The sequence below is a fragment of the Pinus tabuliformis genome, chromosome J (genome assembly GCF_031772625.1).
Source record: "Pinus tabuliformis cultivar Carrire ecotype Pingquan chromosome J, CPIR1, whole genome shotgun sequence".
Taxonomy (NCBI): domain Eukaryota; kingdom Viridiplantae; phylum Streptophyta; class Pinopsida; order Pinales; family Pinaceae; genus Pinus; species Pinus tabuliformis.
This window is the reverse complement of record NC_142295.1, coordinates 1,345,187,890-1,345,209,921: the sequence shown is the minus strand read 5'-3', so window position 1 is coordinate 1,345,209,921 and position 22,032 is coordinate 1,345,187,890. Positions and strand designations below refer to the sequence as shown.

Sequence of the window (22,032 nt, the reverse complement as noted above, 5' to 3'; positions counted from 1 at the left end):
TTCAAGCCACCATAAAAACATGGTGGAATGTAAAGGAAACTTTGGAAGGAACCTTAATGTAAAGGTTAAAAAGAAGCTTTAAACATGTCAAATTGTAGCTCAAAGGATGGAACAAACAAAAAATTAGCAACATTTTTGAAGAAAAGCAGGAACTAGAAAAGAAAAGGGAGACAATTCAACTGGAAGCCATCCTCCATGGAAAATAAAAACATTAAATAAAGAATAAGCAATTATTCTGACCCAACTTGAGGAACAACAAAATCAAGAATAACTTTTATGGATACAGAAATCAGTAATACAATGGCCCAAAGAGGGGGAATGGAATACAACATTCTTCCATAAATCCATGTTGCAAAATCAACATCACAATCACATCTCCTCTATCAAAAAACATGAAGAAATTAAGCTGCAGGAGTATTAGGATATAGCTCAAGAGCTCAAAAAATATTGTCAAGATATTCTAATAGAACCACTTCCGAATAGACAACATGTGATCCAAAAAATCGCAAAGGGTATTCCTTCATGTGTAACAATGGAACAAATTGAATTTATCCTTGGAGAAATATCCATTGAAGAAGTGGAAGAAACTATTAAAGCAATTCTCAGTAACAAAGTTCTTAGCTTGGATGGTTTCATTATAGAATTATTTCAGAAGTGCTAGCCCACTATAGGAAATGAGTTCTAAGAAGGGGTGGAAGAATATCAACAATCAAACCCCATATTATAGGTCGTAGATGATACCTTCCTCATGCTGCTGTGTAGAAGGGACAAGGTGGAGGATCCCAATGGTTACCTACCCATCACTCTCTGTAACATCATATATTATATCATTACCAAAGTAATAGCCAATCAACTCAAACCAATACTTCCAAAGCTAATTTCATTAGATAAAACTACATGTGTTGAAGTTATCCATATCCTCAATGACATCATGGTTGCCCATGAAACCATCCAATCCCTAAATCTCTCAAAACAACTGTGCATGTTTCTCAAATTAGATCTCTCAAAATCCTTTGAAAATCTCAATTGACAATACCTTTCTAGCATCCTTAGAGAATTTGTCTTTGATCAAGATTGGATCAACTAGATCAAAAACTTGTTATCATTATATTTTGCTTAATCCTAGTAAACAGATCCTCTACCATCCCACTTACATATTGTATGTGTTTAAGGCAAGGAGACTTTCTCTTGGATTTCCTTTTTATATTCACTTGGGAAGGACTAGGAAGAGCTCTAAAAGTAGTTGTAATGGATAAGAAAATCAAATGCCTTCATCTATTTGGATCAAAGCGTCCCTTAACTTGCTAACAATTTTGTATTATACAATGGGTATGGGAACTCCCACCATCCATTAGGTAAGGAACTTCACGTACGTTTTGAAAAAAATCATTCAAGCTTCACGTATGGAAATCAACAAAATGAAGCCTCGGGTTTTCTTTTTCAATACTTTGTCCTTTGTTTAGAGACATATAGAAAAATCATTGGTTTCCATATCATCCAAATCCCCTATAAATACATAGGCACTTTGTTGATCGATATTTCTCTCAAGTGGAGCTTATGGGAGGAACTTGTAAACAAAATCAACAAGCTAGCTAGTTGGACCTTCTATTGCCTCAACACAATTTGATGCTTTGTACTCTTAAAGGAGGTCCTTCAAGCCATCCCCATCTACCTATTCTCATATTAGATTGCACTACGCTCGATCTTACAATAAATCCTTCATCTATGACACTCTTTCCTATAGGAAGGATCCAACCTGGAAAATGAAACATCCTTAGTTGCAAGCGAAAAACTTTTCATGACCAAAATGAAAGGAGGCTTAGGCTTATGCGATCCCTCCACTATGGCAACAATACTAAGAAAAAAAACATGGTGGAGATGGATACAAGGAGGCTCATATCTATGGAAATCTATTTGGCATAAAAAATATGCCTGGCATACTTCCCCTCAACATATCATACAAATGAAACCTACCCACTCTAGCTCATCCATATGGACCTTGTCCAAAACAAGAATTCATCTAATCTAGCAACATTATTTTCAGGAAGTAAAGGATGGATCTTTTGCTCTATACTGGGAGGACTCATGAAACGACTCCATGAAATCAAGGATCAACCACAACTAGAAAAACTTCACCTACATATGATAGCCTAGGGCCTGCTAACAATTAACAAATATTATACCAATTCAAGCACAAAATAACAGTGGAGACAATGGTTACCACAAGAAAATTGGTAACCCAAGCTAGAGCGTGAAGCATAGAGTCAATTGTGGCATAACCTCCAACAAAGGTTAATGTGATTCTCCTCCCAACTAGATATACTATGATGGGGATATAGTTCAAAGGGATCCTTCACCATTTGAAAAGATTTCCATCTAGAAGAAGGGCATCAAGAACTACAAAGAGATATGATCTGGATGAATATTTGGAAGCATAACACCTAGCCAAAGATATCCTCCTTATTTTGGTTCTTGGTGTAAAACCAAACCCTAATATGGGATAACATTAAAACACACAATGAACATCACTCTGAATGCCCTCTATGTCTCCTCAACTTTGAAATCCTTGAACATCTATTAAATAAGTGCACCTTCTCCAATGGCCTTTGGTTTTGATTGGATAATTCCCTCAATTATTCTAACGAGGATTCGTTAAGCATTCAAAACACCATTTCTCAATGGTGAAGCCAAGTCGTTTCTAATCCCATTCTCAATCACATATGGAAACTCTCTCCTAGCTTCCTACTATAACAATGTAAACTTTGAGATAGGAACTATAAACTCAAAACTGGAACTCTAGCAAAAAAAAAAAACCCGAAAACAACATGGAAAACAGTGCTAAAAATGAAAAGTGTTGATGCTGGAATAACACTTTTTTTTTTTCTAGGGTAAATTTTAAGCATGTTTTAAAAATGGCAGTGAAAAACAATTTTTTGTGCAAAAAACATTCTCAAAACGGAAAGTGTTGATGCTGGAATAACATGTTTTTTTAAGGGTAAATTTTCAACATTTTGAAATAATGGCATAAAATATTGTTGATGTTAGAATAACACTTTTTTTTCTAGGTTAAATTTTCAACATTTTGAAATAATGGTGTAAAGATTTTATCATGTCTCTGAAATACTTTAAAATTTCGAAAGAATAATGAAGACATAAAATAAAAAATAAAACAATAAAAAAAAAAGATAAAAATTAAAAATAGCAAAACGTAAATAAAACTATATATTAAAAACAAAACATAAAATTTAAAAAATAAAAATAAAAATAAAAACTAAAAAATAACAAAAAAAAAGTCAATCATAAAAATGTTAAAAAATAATAATAATAACCTATAAAGGTAAGAAATAAAAAAATAAAAAAAATAAAGAAATATAAAGAAAGAAATAATAAGAAAAACATATCTTACCCGGATGCGGGTGCTCCCGAGGCGCATTCAAGGCTGGTTAATATTACGCCGGCAGCTGGCTTCGCACCTGGCGATTTGGCACAGCTCGTATTACCCTCCCGCAATTGAAATGAATGTATTATGGTACAGGCAGCTCGTTAAGCATTCGGCATTGAATGCGCTCCCTATTCGAGATCCGGTGCAGGCTGTTTTAAACATGGCTCAGTTTCTGGTTTTGGTTATCGTTCTCATCGGGTCTTTCCATATCCGTCCGCCATTATTCCTGCATCCCTGCTTTGCTCTGGCAGCTTGGGGGCTTCTCCGGAGTCTGTTCTTTGCCTGGTTCGCCCACCCTTGGCCCTACTCTGTCTGGTCTTGTTTGGTCCCTTTCTCAGGTCTCTCTGTCTTCCTGAAGATGGTGCGCCGCCGTGGTGTTTCTCGCCGAGGAGGCACCAGTGGTAATCGTGGTCGCTCTCAGCCTGCTCCCCAGAATATCATTCCGCTGGCTTCGGCTTCCCCGTCCTCTGATCATGGCAGGCCCTTCCCGCATAACTCATTTCAAACCACCCATTTTAAATTTCACAGTCGGCTCAATAAACCAATTCTCTCAGCCAGCATTACAGTCATTTTGGCTGAGGAAGAAGATAAGCCCAACAGCTCAATCCATACCTCACCGTCGCAGTCTCAGGACGACAGTGTGCTCCAGGGAGATGTGGTAGGAACTGTCTTTAATTGTGATGACTTGCAGGAAGCGGGGAATGTGCCTGAGGTCCCTCAGCCTCCAGTTGATACTGCTCAGCACAATTTACCTGCGGTCGAGCCGGCGCACCCTTCTGATGGCAATCTGAACATGGTAGTTCCTCCAGGTGGCTGCGACACGGGAGATGGGGACAATGTCGTTGACATGTGGATGGGATCTCCTTGCCGGGTGGAAAAGGATGCTCTGGACTCTCTGAAACATGCTTGAAATATACGGTACCGCGCCTACTGATGGTTGCTTCCCTTCTGGTCTTTATATCATATTGCTATGCTTCTCTGGATTATGTCAATTATGTTTTGTATCAGGTCCTGGCTGGGTATAGCTATCAGCCATTATAGTCTAATGCTTTGTATCAAGTCCTGGCTCAGAAAGCCCTTGTTTTTCTTAAGTTTTGTATATGGCTATCAGGGCAGCACAGATATTAGTAAAGCCATAGTTCTCAACTGTTCTGTAGTGTTGTTCACCACTTTGGTTCGCATTTTTGTATGTAAGGGCTCTGGAAATCATGTATTGAGTTTTCTCAATCTCGGGATTGGTGTCACAGGGTTATCTGTCTATCAAGGTATCTGGTCTTATGGCCCCTGGGACAAGGTTGTTGGATGGCTTCAGCCTCCTCTAAGGTCTTAACCTCTCTGTAAATAGTTTCTCTTTTTTTAATAGATTTAGCATTTACATAGAAAAAAAAAAAGAAAATAAGAAAAACATATCTTCAAAAAAAAATGTAAAAAAAAAAATTATCTCATAAACCATAAAATAATCTGGAAAAAACAAAAAAAACAAAATTTAAAAAACCATAAAATTAAGTTAAGTAAAGATATGAATATTTTAAAAAGCATTAACAAAAATCTTTAAAAAAAAATAATAACAATAATAATTAAAAATTAAAAACAAACTAGATTAAAAAAATAAAAAAAATTAACAAAAATAAACCAAAAATAAATTAAAAAACTACTAAAATTAAGATTAAAAACATTTAAAAAGAAACCTAAAAAAACAAAAATATACTTTAAAAAAAAAAAAAAAAAACAAACAAACAAACAAAAACAAAAAGAAACGAAAGCAAAAACTATATATATATATATATAACAAATAAACAAACATATTTTTAAATAAAAAAAAAACATTTAAAATTTGATAAAATTATATATTTTAGATTTAAAAAATAGAACCCTTCAAAAAAAACAAAACATATTTTTGATTTAAAAATAAAGACATTTAGAGTATTTTAAAAACTATATATATTTAAAAAACCATTAGAATTTTTTGATTAAAAAAAACATTTCAAATATATATATTTTTTTATTTAAAAAAAAATTGAGCCTTCTTGTGTCGCTCAACCGCCATTCGGGGTGCTACCCTAGGAAATGGAGCTACATGTAGCCTCTGTCGCCCAGCAGCTCCACTGCCCCCAGGCGGCCAGGCAGCGGTAGACGAGTTCAATTTTTTTTTTAATAGAAAATATATATTTTTTAAAAATATTTTAAAAGTTTAAAAAAATAAAAAATTGATTTTCTTATTTTAAATTTTAAATGTTTTCTAAATATATATAGTTTTTTTTAAAAGAGTTTAAATGTTTTTCTTAATCAAAAATATATTTTGTCTTTCTTTTTTTTAAATTTTAAATATTTTTTTAATTTAAAATATATAGTTTTCGAAAATTTTAAATGTTTTTTTTAAATAAAAAATATGTATTTTTTTTTTTAATTGTAAATGTTTTTTTGATTTTTTCCCTAAGTTTGAAAATATATACATTTTTAAAATTTTAAAATTTTTTTATTTTTATTTTTTTAGATTTCAGTGCATATTTTTTAGATTTTTTTAAATGTTTTTAATCTTAATTTTAGTTTTTATTTTTTTTGTTGATTTCTTTTTTTTTTATCTAGTTTGTTTTTATTTTTATTTTATTTTTTTTAGATTTTTGTTAATGCTTTTCAAAAAAAAAGAAATTTAATTTTGTTTTTTTGTTTCCAATTTTTTTATTATTTATGAGATAATTTTTCTTTACATTTTTTTTATTATTTTGTTGTCCTTTTCATGTATATTTTTATATGAAAAGTAAGACAACTAGAAAATTTGTTAAGTAATCAACATCTAAAAAAATGTAAGACAACGCAAAAATTTGTTAAGTAATCATGATTTTAAAAAAATGGACATAAAATAGTTTAAAGTGTAAAAAAATGTAACATTTAAAAAAAAAATATCCACACTTAATACATTAAAAAATTTGAAGTGTTTAAAAAAACCCTCTAAAAAGAGGTTGACGTTGCATCAACACGTTTCAAAATCAGCATGAGAATCACTAAAATTTAAAAACAAATATTATATTTGATAGACAAGAAAATTTAATGTGTTAGAAATATGCTCCGAAAAAAAAAAGTGTATTCTACATCACGACTTTTCAAAATCGGGTCACTTTTTGTCTACCTCTACGAAACGAGTAATCATATCAGTTCCCATTTCAAAGTTTACATTGTTCTATGAGTTGCATGGAGGGAATGGAACTGCTCTTCAATTCCTCTTGATTCTCTCTAGCACATCATTCAAAGGGATATGAAACAAACTATTAACACTATCCCTTGTCCCCTCAAGACTAGAAGGTGTATTGTATAGAAGCTAAACTTCTTAGCGTACAAAAACTTGCCTCCATCACCCTTTCCTTTCTCTCCACCCCAATCCAACTACCTACCCTATTTATCCCTTTATCTTGATCTCCTTTGCCTCACTCCTTTCTTAAACTGAAATTTGATGATGCTTCAAAGGTAATCCGAGTTGAAGTGGCATATTCATAAATCATCTTGGTTTACCACTCTACATATGCTATACGACATTAGGCATCAATAGAAATAATGCAGTAGAGTTACCTACTCTCCTCGAAGGCCTGGATATAACACAATTAAACAAGGATTTTCTAAATTTTTTTAGGAATGATATTCCCAGCTCATAATCCATATGCTCTATAAACTCTAGAACGACATGCCTATTCATGGAGTATCTAGGAGACGACACTTGGAAGAATTGTTAGTCTGAGTCTCCATTCAAATCACCAACCTCTATCATTATTCCCCTTTATATTCAATGATTGAGGAACAAGGTGGTTGGTATGCTAGTGAATTATGTTTGTTTGCACTATTTTCCCAAGATCTCCTCCACTCGGCATCTTCTAGTAGAAACTCATCTCAAGAAGGCTTGTTGGCAACTCATTCAAAAATACATACAATCCTTGGATAGGGTGTTAAGAATGTCAAATGGCGAGGAGAAGGTTGTCACCATCCCCCTTGTTCATTCAACTAGGGGACATGATAGCCTACCCCCCTAAATGTCATAAAGTTCCATCCTAGAACACAATCTATGATAACCAGGATACCATGTTTACATGTTCTGTCTCTCGCTAGCGTCACCCATGTCTAATCAGCTTTGTTTTCCTTGCCACCACTCGGTTCAATCACCGCATTCTCCCTCGTGTAAATGTACAAGTGCAATAACTAGCAAACATGGTATTTACAACTCCTATTATGGATATTCAAGGTTGCTATACTACCAATCATGAGGAGCCAATCTAGGTTGCAACTATAGACTCAAATCCCATGTGCTAGCTTTATATTTTCATTATGTCTCTACTCTCTTACTCTTCTAATAATTCTATTTGTTTTCATAGCCTAAAAAAGCCACATATTAGCATAGGCATGTGTTATTTTGAACTTTTGGGAAGCTTTTTATATGCAACCTCTCTCAGCAAAGTGCACTTTTGGATATGGACGAGCATCCCCGATTACAAACAAGTCTAAAACTCTCGCCTTATTATACAATCCGTGTTTAAAAGTAATACAAATCTTACTCTAAAAAATTATACATAATGTCAATATCATTTTAATATTATAATTTTTTTTTTCAAATACAACTTAAATATTCTATTACCAAATACAACTTAAATGTTCTATTACCAAATAAATCATATTAGTTTAACTTCAACTTAATGTAAATATTACTTCATATGAAGATTGATGCTATATAAATGTAAAATACCCCTTATGAGAAATGATATCAATGACCAAAATCACCTTTTACTTTAAAATGAAATTAATATATTAATTTAAAAAAATTACATAAAATCATATTTTACATTAAAACGAAATTAATATATTAATTAGAAAAAAATTACATATTTTATATTAGAATGTCTTCCACACAATTGATGTTTTGTATCATTAATACTTAAATAAACACTTAAAATATCTTAGAAACATAAACGCATTTTCTATTATTTTTTTAAAAGATAGAATCCAGTAAAATGTTTGAGTATATTAAAATAAAAATCCTTTCATACATAAGAGCAATCCTTAGAAATACGGCGCATTTTTCTTACTTTTACATATTTTCCAAAAGATGGAATCAAATAAAATCTTTGAGTCTATTGAAAGGCTAAGTCTTCTTATGTAATGCCAAAAATAAGAATTTAAAAAGATGATTTATTCAACATCAACGAAAAGGTCTCCCAAACAGAAAAATATAAAACGAAGTAGATGCCAATTATTAAAAAAAGATATGCTGATGAACAACTTTATTTTTTTTTATAGCTTTTGAATTTTTCAAAATATTTGTAGAATCAAATAAAACACTTCAAATATTTTAACGGGTTATTAGGAGCGATGGGCGTTTTGTGTTTTTAAATTACTTATTTTAAAATGTTGAAAAGATTGATATGTTCGAAGTCAAAGAAAAAGTATTTTATGTTGTATAAAATATAGTGTAAAAATATATTAATTATATAAAAGATATATTAATTTAATTAATGTGTTTGTGGTTTTTAAGGGGTTAAATATTTATTTTTATCACATGCTTTTGGGTCTTGGATAGTTAATCTTTTTTTTTGTATGATGAAAACTAGCTCTTAGTCAAGTAAAAGCAGTTTTAAGGTATACTCTATACTCAAATCTATTCAAGTTTTATTCTAACTAGTCTATTAAATTAAATAATTCATTTGAATTTTATTATAAATGATATATTAAATTAAATATTTCATTTTGGGTTTTATTTTAAAATTTTAAATGTTTTTATTTAATTTAATAAGTTATGAGCAATTAAATATTATATGTTTATCTTAAAATAATTTTTCATAGTTATTTTTCTTTTAGTTAAAGGATAAAACATATTTTCAAAGGATACCTAAGAAGATAATTTGAGTATATTATTAATGATGTGTTTGAGATTAAAAATGTTAATGATAATAGTTCATTTTCATATAGAATAAAAAACAAGTTATACTGATTTAAAACTAATTCCTTTTAGTACTTATGTGTGAGTACAATTAAAATGAAAAAGGGCTCAGAGAGAATTCAATTATTAGATACTAGATCTGGTGTATTCAAGACAACAAAAATCTCTTTATTAGTGCAACTTTGTTTCCATTTATTAAGTTATTAGTTTGATGGGATTTCAGCTTCACAATAAACTCAAAGAATAGAACACGATGAAATTCATTGTTTGAAAATCATTGTAGGAAGTGCAGTAATAACATAGTATTACTTGACACTTACTAAATTGTATTTAAATGTCATAATTTTCATATAAAAATAAAATAAGATCGTTGTTTCCAATACTCTATTCTCTAGCTTAATATAAGAGCTATACATAGTTTTTTTACTCTTGAAATAAGAATTGATATGTGTCTCTTCTAAATTAAAAATGAATTATTTACTACATAAAAATACAAATCAATTATAATAAAAACAACAACAAATATACATATAACTAAAAATAAATTATTTACTAAATAAAAAATAAAACAATTATAATTTAAAACAATAATAAATATACATGATTTGGTAATTGTAATTAAAAAAATTATAAAACATCAATAATCTCATTCTAACTTTCAATGTGCTCATTTAGTTAATTGTGTTCTCTCAACCAACCCTAGATTTTTGGTATCCTTTTGGGATATGTCATCCATATCTCCACTTTGTTTCAAAAATATGCTAGATGATATATGTAATTGTTTGAAAAAACATGAGTGAGATTAAGTTGCACATTAGAGTTATATATATGTTATTCTATATTTTTATTTTATAGTGCACAATTTTTTAAGAATAGGCATTTTATGAGAGATGATAAAATTAATCAAATTGAAATTAATGCATATAATTATATAATTAAATTCAATATAAACATATTGCACATGAGTTTTAACACATGAAAAGTAGAAAGAATGTTTTCTTCACAATTAGATGAAGATTATGACTTATCAAAATTTAACATTGAAAATATCAATTGAATACATAATGATGAAAATAATAAAATATATCAATTATTTTAGCTTAAGTGGTTTGACGAATAATTAGTTTTTGTATTCGAATAATAATTATATAATTTCATGATAATTAATAATAATTATATAATTTTATCAAAATTATAGATTCTCTAGAAATTCTCATTCCATTAAAAAAATATAAAAAACAAAATATTAAAGCATGAATAATAAAGCCTGAAGTGCATTTTATTTCCATACATTTACAATAAAAACACTTCTATTCCCGCACGACAAAATATTAAAGCATAAATAATAAAGCGTGAAGTTCTATTTCACCTGCATTTTATTTCCATACGTTGACAATAAAAACACTTCTATTTGCACACAGTTCCATTCGAAATCTGAAGTTCTGTTTCACCTGCATTTTATTTCCATGCATTTACAATAAAAACACTTCTATTTCCACACAGTTCCATTCGAAATCGGAAGTTCTATTTCGCCTGTGAAATGCATTTTAGGCGTGGTGTTGGAATAGCCCACAGTTCTCGAGCCTTGCGCAGTGTGACTCCATTAAACCTTTCAGTCATATCCAGATCTTGAGTTTTCCCACTTATGTCATCGAAGGGAAGCCTCCAGTTGAAACAGTGCAAGAGCTGCGCTAGACCAAACTCTGGAACAAGCGTTCCCAACTGCTGTCTCGGGCATCTTCTCCTGCCTGCTCCAAAGAGAAGGCACGCGAAGTTTTGCTCTCCATTTTGATCTACCTCAGACCCAACTCTTTCCATGAATCTCTCTGGGATGAAATTTTCACTGTCCTTCCACCACTTTGTGCTCCTCTCAATTGCCCAAACATTGACGAGAACGAGAGTATTCTGGGGGATTTCATAGCCCAATACATTGCGAGACGTGCCAGGTAAGTGGCGCAACAAGAAAGGCCCCGATGGGTGGTGTAAGGACCTCCGATTGCGGGTGCGACGGGCACCGGGCGGGCGATCGTGCACGGGCACGGGCGGGCGCACGGGCGCGCTGAACAACAGTTTGTGACGATATACGACGATGAAAGCGACGTTAAGAATACACAAAAAATGGCTAAGTGTCACTTTCTCACTTGTACGCATATGTTATGAAACAATATGGAGGTTTATATATGCGTGGAATAATAAAACATAAAATATAATGGAGCACATACATATACGACAAGATTAAAACTATGTAATACGAAGGTTTATAATAATTAAACATGAAACATAAATATATACCAAAAATATGACGTAAGGGCTTCATAATACCATTTAACATGTCGGCCCAAAGTTATATCCCAAGGTGTAGAGCGTATATATACATGAGCATGAGAGCTCATTAAGGCATCGAATCTTCGCTCATCTTCATACACATAGGGGTAAAACAACAGGGGTAAAAGTAGACTACGCATACCTCATGCGTAGTGCTACTAAAGGTGCAGTTTTGACTTAAGTGCGGGTTAGGGGAAGACAAGCGTGCTGAGATGTGTAGATTGTATGCAGGACTTGACAAAGTAAGATAGGTGGCCCGGGTGGGCATTCTTCTTTGTGCAAGGGTGCATATGATGATGTATAAGGCTATTCTATGCATGTTGTAAAATTATTCTAAGTGTTGGCTTGAAGTTTGTCAAGCACACTTGTATTGTAAAATTGAAGAAGCTGTTATAATATATTGTTGGGCAAACTTTACCGGGAGTTGCCCCTCCCTTTATACTTGTGTATTGTTCTCGGTTTATTGTACATGGTTAATGATTGGGAATGTTCTTTGTTAAAGTATAAAGGATAACACTTTATTCGGTTATAAGAAAACAAGTTAAGTATGTTCATGTTGGAATAGGCGTAGCCCATAAACGTTAGTATTGTTAAAAAGAAAGCGTTCGGTGGTGCCGCACCTCGCTACAAGCGGTTGGAAGATCACCGCAGGTGTAGGGGCGTGACAGTTGGTATCAGAGCTCGGTTGCTCGTGACAGTGACAAGGGTACTTGCAGGTGAAGGAGACCGTTTCACACGAAGTGAGACAAGGGCCGGTTCAGGTTGCAGGTGAAGATGTCTATCTTGCAGAAATTGGGTTATACATCCTTGGAAGAGTTTAGAAGGAGTCTACTTGAAGAGTCAGAGAGAGTAACACAAGGATTTGTGGAATGTCGCAAAAGGTTCTTTAAAACAAGGGATGCTCTTCAGGCCTTGGTTAAGGAAGGGGTTCCTGATATGGAGGAAGCTCTTCGACTTGCAAAGGAAGGAGAGTTGATTAAAGCTGAATTCAAGGAGCTCGAGATGAGACAGAAGGAATTGGAGCATCTCATAGCCTTGAAGAGGGAAGCTGAGAAAGAACTTCTTCAACCCGGTTGGACAATGGAGCAAGGTGAAGTTGCAGATTGTGCCATCAAGGAAGAGGAAGCCGTGATGATCAAAGATGTTGAAGACATGACTACGATGAAGGATGAACTTGGGGATGATCAAGTTGAACCAGGATCGTGCAGTTTGTCAACATGTATGGATGAGGTCACTCACATGGAGGAGCCTCATGATGATGAAGTAAGTATTGATACTTGTGTTTCATTTAGACATTTGGGAGATGGACCATGTGCAGGAAAGGGCAAAGTTAGTTTGCCAAGACAAGGGGACATCTTACCATGGATGACTATGATGGAACCTTGTATGGAGAAGCAAGGATTGTCAACTATTGCAGGGCTTGTTGGGGCTACTTGTGACCTTATGGTTGAAGGTGCAAAGGCCCTTGACAAGGGTGGAACTTGATGATCGTTGTGGATGATTGAGTCATGCTTTAGCCATATGGAGAATTGGCTAAGTGCCCGGCATGACTCATGGACAGATTGAGGAGGGCACACACTTGTTATGTTTTGGGTGGGCTTCTCATGGCCGAGACCAAGAGATAGTCTTGATGGACACTTTGGTGGAGGAGCTATGATGAAGAGACTCATGGCATGATGACATGATGGTGAGATGGTTCAGTGACCGAGTTCACTAAACTGAAATTTGAAGACTTGGATGAGATGGTCAGATGTTGTGATGTGTCTACTTGGTTGGACTACATGGGCAGCTTAGTCATGGACATCAGATTGGAGACTTGAAGACATGGTGCATGGCAGAGACCTATGCAAGGGCATTGTGTGGAAGCACTTGTAGAGAAGTCAAGGGACATCCTAACAAGGTGCTAGGGCAGGAATGTTATGCAGGAGGACTTGCTAGTGTGACATGGAGACTTGAGGATGGCACATTGCAGACGATGAAGAGAGCTTCATGGACCTGAATGGGACACATCGAGAGTTGGTTTGATGAGATGATCTCTTCACTTTGGAGGGAACACACACATGGACAACATGTTGCAGATGAGATGGATGGAGTTTCCATGGACCTGAGCATGGATTTTAGACATCATGGATGATGGTATGTTGTCGAGGACGACAACGATTTCAGGTGGAGGAGAATGTAAGGACCTCTGGTTGCGGGTGAGACGGGCGCCAGGCGGGCGATCGTGCATGGGCACGGGCGGGCGCGCAGGCGGGCGCACGGGTGCGCTAAACGACAGTTTGTGACGATATGCGACGATGAAAGCGACGTTAAGAATACACAAAAAATGGCTAAGTGTCACTTCCTCACTTGTACGCATATGTTATGAAACAATATGGAGGTTTATATATGCGTGGAATAATAAAACATAAAATATAATGGAGCACATACATATACGACAAGATTAAAACTATGTAATATGAAGGTTTATAATAATTAAACATGAAACATAAATATATACCAAAGATATGACGTAAGGGCTTCATAATACCATTTAACATGTCGGCCCAAAGTTATATCCCAAGGTGTAGAGCGTATATATACATGAGCATGAGAGCTCATTAAGGCATCGAATCTTCGCTCATCTTCATACGCATAGGGGTAAAACAGTAGGGGTAAAAGTAGACTACGCATATCTCATACGTAGTGCTACTAAAGGTGCAGTTTTGACTTAAGTGCGGGTTAGGTGAAGACAAGCGTGCTGAGATGTGTAGATTGTATGCAGGACTTGACAAAGTAAGATAGGTGGCCCGGGTGGGCATTCTTCTTTGTGCAAGGGTGCATATGATGATGTATAAGGCTGTTCTATGCCTGTTGTAAAATTATTCTAAGTGTTGGCTTGAAGTTTGTCAAGCACACTTGTATTGTAAAATTGAAGAAGCTGTTATAATATATTGTTGGGCAGACTTTACCGAGAGTTGCCCCTCCCTTTATACTTGTGTATTGTTCTCGGTTTATTGTACATGGTTAATGATTGGGAATGTTCTTTGTTAAAGTATAAAGGATAACACTTTATTCGGTTATAAGAACACAAGTTAAGTATGTTCATGTTGGAATAGGCATAGCCCATAAACGTTAGTATTGTTAAAAAGAAAGCGTTCAGTGGTGCCGCACCTCGCTACAAGTGGTTGGAAGATCACCGCAGGTGTAGGGGCGTGACAGGTGGAGTCTAAGTGTTTCTTTCACCACAGCTTGTAAATAAAGGAGCTTAGGCAGGTCAGATTCGCATACCATGCAATCCACTCCAACTACACTTTCCAGCTCATCATGAAGTTTCTTCATCACTCGCGGATTTCTCAGCGCTTCCGATATTGCCCACTCTATCACTGCAGCCGCTGACTCCGACCCACCAAGCAACATGTCCTGCCAACATCACTGGCATGATCATGACATTTCCAGTATCAAATTACACTAATGCAATCTAAATCTAATTCAATATAATATGACCAATTTCAACTTACAAAGAGAACTCCTTTTATGCTATTTCGTGAAATTTCAACCTCTCTATCTTTATCTGCAGAGGCTGCAAGTAAGGCATCTACAAAATCATATGTGATGTTGGGGTCATTCCGGGCAACGTGTTCATCTATTATTTTCTCTAACAACTGGTCTTGTTGCTTATGCACCTTCCTCATCCGACGGTTGAAACCTTGTAAGTCCATCCAGTCTAAATGAGGTACAAGATCTCCAATATTAAATGACCCTATTAACAGAAAGCCTTCTGTGACCATTGAAGAGAAAGCTCTTAACTCTTGCTCCGAATACTTTCTACCAAAGGCCGTCCTGCAGTTTATAGCCGTCGAAAAGGATGTCAAGGTTTGATTGATGTTTAAGGGAATAGAGTCATCTGAATTAACAATAGACCGAATCATCGCAGAGACTTCTGCTTCTCTAATAAAGCTGAAGTACTCTAAGCGCTTGGGGCACAACAACTCCACAGCACAGAATTTACGCATGTGGCTCAAGTAAGGGCTATATGGAGCAAAGGCGATGTCCGCAAAATTGAATGACAATTGCTTCATAGCGGCCGAGGGAGGTTTGTTCGCGAAACACAGATCGTGGGTTTTGAGAAACTCCTTGGCCATCTCTGGAGAGGAGACGACTAAGGCGAGGGCGGAACCGAAGCGGATAGACATGAGTGGTCCGTATTTCATAGAGAGAGCTTCCAGGGCTCGGTGTGGAAGCTCTCCCAGCATGTGAAGATTGTCGATGATGGGCCACGGGAAAGGGCCAGGAGGCAGCCTGTCCTTACTTCCTCTTGAGTAAAAGCCCCATGCCGCTGTCAGCACCAAGAAAATAAGAGCAGTGGGGAGTCCGAAATAAAACATCACGCTCTCCGAAACTGGCCTCTGCCAAAATCCCAACACCGTCTTCATTGTCCTGCTAGTCGAGGTACCCCCAATACAATTAGCTACACAAAGCACAAACTGTTGCGCAATTGCGTCCAGCATTTAAAAATGCACTCTCTCTACATCACTCTAGCGATTCTACGAATACGAAATTTCATTCAAATTTTTGCGATGGCATATATATCATTTTATCAAATGATAGCATGAGAGGGAATAGTAAGATGATCCGAACCTAGTCAAACCTAACGCCTTTGATTAAAAGTTGTCAAAATTGACTTTCGTTGCAACCATCGCGATTCGCTCCCTGCGCACAAATAACAAAATCCCGACCAAAATCTACCCAGTTAATCGCCATGGGAAACTTCTAAATTGTGCAAGTATCTTATGGAGAGTTAATAAAAAACTTCGTGGTGAAATTAAAAAAATAAGAGCTATAATATTGGTATACGAGCAATTGCCCCAGAAGGTGCAAAGAGAGGCCGATAAAATTATTAAATTGTGATAATTTCAAAGACATGTACAGTCCCAAATGAATATAGGATTAGGCGTTGGATTAGTTTCATAAGCTAATTGTTGCCTGCTATAAGGAATAGTCCTGAAAGAAGTACATCTTTCAAAATAATAAATATACAACGAACCAAATTGAAAGAACTACTCTGAAATCAGACAAAATACTTTAATCATTGAGAAGATCAAGATCAAACCAGTTCCAAATTTTTAAGTGCGTGAGTAAATGTTATAACTCACTGCTTGGGCATTTTAAAACAACAAATTGTATCATTGAATTTTTTCTGCAAACTGCTATTATTGAAATTATAGAACTGATTACTCGCTAATTATTGAAATTATATAACTGATTACTGGCTAATCAGACGAAAACTTTTACATAAAGAAGCCATCCTACAAAATAGTGCTGAGGAAGAAATCATTCACAAAAGTTGCACCTCCCATTATATCTATTTATTTAAATCCATGTCACTGTCAAATAACTTTAATCTAAAAAGTAAGCCTGGACAGGATTCCAATCAATAAAACAAAAGACACTCCCCTTCTCGAGAATTCAACAAGAATGGGACCTTGGTACCACAAATCCATTTAAATTTTAAACCTTCAATCTAACTTTGCTCATCAATGTAGAGTAATCTTGGACCGCTTTAAAATTGGAAATTAGCTCCAAATAGCAATTATATCAAATGGAAAAAGTGGGAAAGAGATGTTCTGAAATGCAAGTTGGAGGGAAAAGAAAAAATCAACAAAAAGGACTATCCAATATCTGCCAGATATGTTTCACTTGTAAAGTAGAACTTTTACAACATCCGGTATCTGATTTCTTTAGGGACCAACGACCTGGCATCAATAGATATGATGCTAATTGAACATCTTTTGTCAAACCTCGATCCTTGAGTCCAAAGACTCAAATAACTTTGGACGTGTTCTATACTTGCACTGCATCATAGACAAATTTGAACTTTGACCATCAGAGGCTGCTCGTAGGCTGATTCTCAAGTCATTGAGGACAACAATACTCCTCCAAAATAAACGCCCCTTCAAACATGTATTTAGCATACCCAGCATGACATTTAGATATACAAATAGAAAAAATGAAAATCTAAACAAGTGCCCTATTTCCATCATTTAACCAGGTATGGTGTGGGAAAACTTACATCAGTGTAGTCTTGATCAGTTAACCACCATAAACACCTATTCGTAGTGTCATAAACTCTCCTACACACAAATGACGATATGCCTGAAGGAAGTTCAACGCCTTTCCTGAGAAATCCAACTTTACATGGATGAAGCAATGAGGCAGCTGATATCTCATCTTTGTGAAATGAAATCACCAGCTGTATAAACACACAATGAAATCATGTAAGGCAGACATTAAAGCTTCAAAATATCTCATCTGTTGGCAACTCTATTGAATATGGAATATCAAAATAGCAGATGCGTAATAGATCATAATAAGCATACCAAATGAATATGAGTTCACAGCGTGTGCTGATTAATTGCTTTTACCATATACAATTGTCATAAGGTCCATGTGGATGATGGTAACCACATTAGACCATCCATATTCTCTTCCACCGCAAGATCAATATTTTTAGATAAAGGTAGCTTGAAAATAAAAATTGGTTGATATGCTAAGAATGCCAACTGCCCGTCTACGTTACAGGCTTAAGCAGTTGACGAAAATATTCTGCCTATCATAGGAGAAATAATGTTAAAGCCATGAAACTTAACACTGCCTAATATACAACTTACAGTAATAAAAATGTGAAGACCAAAATACCAAATGTCTAGAAAGTAGGAAAGCCTTTATGCATATCACTACAACAATAGGACTCAAAATAACGACATAACATGAGCTCCCTATACAAAATTAGGCAAGGCAACTCTACACTAAAATACGCAGCTTATGACAGCAACTCATGAAGTTAAAACTATTTGCAGTTATTTGAAAACTTCTCAAAATCAAACAAGAAAGGCTAAATTTTTCCAACTTGTAAATCTCAACCACAAGCTAGCCCCAGAATACCACTCATATAGATATTCAAAACGACAAATATTCAATTATCTGTGGTGCAACAGTTTTTAATCCAAACAAAGGGCTTGACTGCTTGAACGAAACCAACAACAACTCTATATCTTGTAGCAATGATAACGGGGATATCAAGGCTAGAGAATTAGACAATTCCAACAACCAAAAACTTCAGAAAATCATAATTCAGGGGAACACACTTGCAAACTCATGAAGTGTTAAATAAACCTAAGATTTCTACAATACAAGTCATCACAATGTATAATTGCAGATTTTCACAAAAGAAAGAAGTACTACATATAAGACATTTACAGTTTTATCAAAAGACTTGCATCCAAATGGGAAAGAGAATGCCGAAACTTTCAAAACCTAATTGAGTCGCTAATTTCTTCACTGACCTCAAAACTGTGCCATTCAGGCGATATTTTCTGGGGTTTCTCTCTCAAAAACAAGTGCTAAAGCTTTGAAATATGATCGAACGGTGGATTTCTATGAGCATGCAAAACAAAAGACCTATGATAACAGAAACATCATATATTCAACAAGAGCCTTACCTGCGAGGGTTGGCGTGTAGTGGGTGGTAATGTTGAAAAACTTTCCAGGAAGACCTTACACTTTTGTTGAATGAAACTAAGATCCAAGTGAAATTGGGAAAGATTTATCGAAGACAGATAAACAAAATTCCTGGTGAAAACCTCAGAGAGAGGATTTCTAACACTGAAGGAGGGTTTGCAACATCTTCTAAGTTTGAGGAGGAAAAAGATACTTGTGGTGTGCTAGAGTAGGTTTCACCTCGAGCACCAGAAGAGTGAGGTTGCAGAGCACCAACGGCCAAGGGAGATTTTCAAATCAATTCACGCAGTTAAAATATGAGAGACCGGTTAGATCATAAAGTTAGAGCATAAGATTACCTTAGAGAAAAACTTAATACTGGAAGAATCGCCAACTGTACCGTGACTTGGGACAGGCAACATGTGCCGCTGCCGTTGTTGCTCTTCACTCTGCCGCCCATGCATAGCCTAGCATCTTTACCAATTTTCTCCTTTAAAGGAACAACTATTATTCTTTTTTTCTCATTAACCTTCTTAAATTTTTGTTTCGTTTCCCGGCTTTATAGCCTCCATTCTTTGCTAAACCAGCTAGATCATACCAATTCTCGTGAAATTTCACAAAGCGATTAAGAAAAGACGGAGAGAACAAAATTTCCTCGGGAATCTCAAAATGAGCCGCGTAAATTCAAGATTTGTAAGGTTTCCAAACGGGAAAGAGAACGCGGAAGCTTTCAAAACCTAATCGAGTCGCTAATTTCTTCACCGACCTCAAAACTATGCCGTTGAGGCGAGATTTTCTGGGGTTTCTCTCTCAAAAACAAGTGCTAAAGCTTTGAAATATGATCGAATTTCTATGCGCATACAAAACAAAATACCTATGATAACAGAAACATCATATATTCAACAAGAGCCTTGCCTACGAGGGTTGGTGTGTAGTGGGTGATAACGTTGAAAAACTTTCCAGGAAGACCTTACGCTTTTGTTGAATGAACCTAAGATCCAAGTGAAATTGGGAAAGATTTATCCAAGACAGATAAACAAAATTCCTGGTGAAAACCTCAGAGAGAGGATTTGTAACACTGATTTATCCAAGACAGATAAACAAAATTCCTGGTGAAAACCTCAGAGAGAGGATTTGTAACACTGAAGGAGGGTTTGCAACGGCTTCTAAGTCCAAGGAGGAAAAAGAGGGCAAGAGCTAACTAGCCTGCCATAGGGCATTAAATGCCCGGTTATATGCATACTCGATAACCCAATAACACACCGCCATTATTTTTTATTTATCTAGCCACTGCGCACGTGTGTGTTATCAGGTTATCCAGTATGCATATAACCGGGCATTTAATTCCCTATGGCAGGCTGGTTAGCTCTTACCGAAAAAGATACCTGTGGTGTGCTAGTGTAGGTTTCACCTCGAGCACCAGAAGAGCAAGGTTGCAGAGCGCCAACAACCGAGGGAGAAATGAGAGGCGTGTTTCGGAGTTGGGATTTGCTTGAAATGGAAGGGACATCCAGAGATGCAATGAACCTATACCTCATTCCGTGCAGATACATCGCCAGATGTCGATTAAGCAACCATGCCAGATGTTAATAGGAGAATGAAAGGCTAAGGAGAAACAGAAATTGCACGGCAGATGTGAACAATTTGCCTGCTGAATGTGCACGCCAACTGTCAAGCTTAGAAACAAAAGGATGACGAAAGACTCACTCACAGGAAGGCCTATCGGCCTAATTAATATTTAGACAATAGAAATGAGATGTTTAGAGGGCATTTTATCATACAACGTTTTTTATTTTTTTCCTTTCAAAAGCATTTTGAAACAATGTAAATGTGTGGGTATTTGTAATTTCAATTTTTATTTTGATGATGATAATTCATAGTTATAATAAATTGACATAGTTGTCATTGATTTATCAATATAGATAAATTTTTGCAGCCATGAATTATCATCATTATCAACTTTAAAGTCAAGATCATAGGTAACATTGTAATGGATTATTGGTATGTGTTTAGTTTTGAAAAAATAAGACATTTTTCAATCCGAGTTGGTTTTTATGAAATTAGAGAAAAAAAAATTATCAAAATTTAGATATTAGTTTTCATAGATATAAATAGGCAGTGGTTTATATTTTGATAGCTATATCAAAAAGTATTTTAATAAATAAATAAATAAATAAATATATATATATATATATATATATATATATATATATATATATATATATATATATATATATATATATATATATATATCTATATATATATATATATATATATATATATATATATATCATTTAAAAAAACACTTGGTGGCAATTTCCAAAAAGTAAGTGTAGTGACATTGCCACCACTTGACTCTTATTTCTTTAGATTTTATGATAGTTCAATACATAGATAACAGCACCACTTAGCACTTGCTTTATTTAAAAAAAAAACTATGTTGTGACAATTTCCAAAAAGCAAGGGTAGTGACATTGTCATTTGTCACCACTTGACTCTTGTTTCTTTAGATTTTAAGATAGTTCAAAGCATAGATATGAGCACGAAGTGGCTCTTGTTTCATTTAAAAAAAAACACACACACACATGGTGACAATTTCCAAAAAGCAAGGGCAATGACGTTACCACCACTTGACTCTTGTTTCTTTAGATTTTAAGATAGTTCAAAGCATGGATATTAGCACCACGTGGCTCTTGTTTCTTTAGATTTTAAGATAGTTCAAAATATAGACATGAGAGAATTTGTCTTACAATGGATAACTCGGATATTTAATCTTATTATTTTAGTTAACTTTTCCATTTAATTAAAAGGAATGTTGAAATTTTAGTTAAAATCATAAATATAATTTCTGAAATTTAAAATTTTATTT

At 34.8% G+C, this 22,032-nt stretch overlaps 2 protein-coding genes across 3 annotated transcripts; both read right to left on the bottom strand.

Moving 5' to 3' along the window:
* Window positions 1–10,690: 10,690 nt before the first annotated feature.
* Window positions 10,691–16,196, bottom strand: LOC149232356 (cytochrome P450 71AU50-like). Its single transcript, XM_089376471.1, has 3 exons — window positions 15,185–16,196; window positions 14,884–15,086; window positions 10,691–11,349 (listed from the first exon to the last, which is right to left on the bottom strand). Exons 1-3 carry the CDS (start codon window positions 16,172–16,174, stop codon window positions 10,884–10,886), a joined length of 1,659 nt encoding a protein of 552 aa, XP_089232597.1. The 5' UTR covers window positions 16,175–16,196; the 3' UTR covers window positions 10,691–10,883.
* A 942-nt stretch (window positions 16,197–17,138) lies between these two features.
* Window positions 17,139–20,009, bottom strand: LOC149232355 (ASI1-immunoprecipitated protein 3-like). Of its 2 annotated transcripts, none has more exons than XM_089376470.1 (3): window positions 19,523–20,009; window positions 17,737–17,916; window positions 17,139–17,617 (listed from the first exon to the last, which is right to left on the bottom strand). In XM_089376470.1, exons 1-3 carry the CDS (start codon window positions 19,625–19,627, stop codon window positions 17,459–17,461), a joined length of 444 nt encoding a protein of 147 aa, XP_089232596.1. In that variant the 5' UTR covers window positions 19,628–20,009; the 3' UTR covers window positions 17,139–17,458. The 2 variants fall into 2 exon arrangements, 1 of the variants encoding a protein (XP_089232596.1); XR_016247530.1 differs by lacking the exon at window positions 19,523–20,009 and adding an exon at window positions 18,044–18,627 and having other exon boundaries at window positions 17,153–17,617.
* Window positions 20,010–22,032: the final 2,023 nt, after the last annotated feature.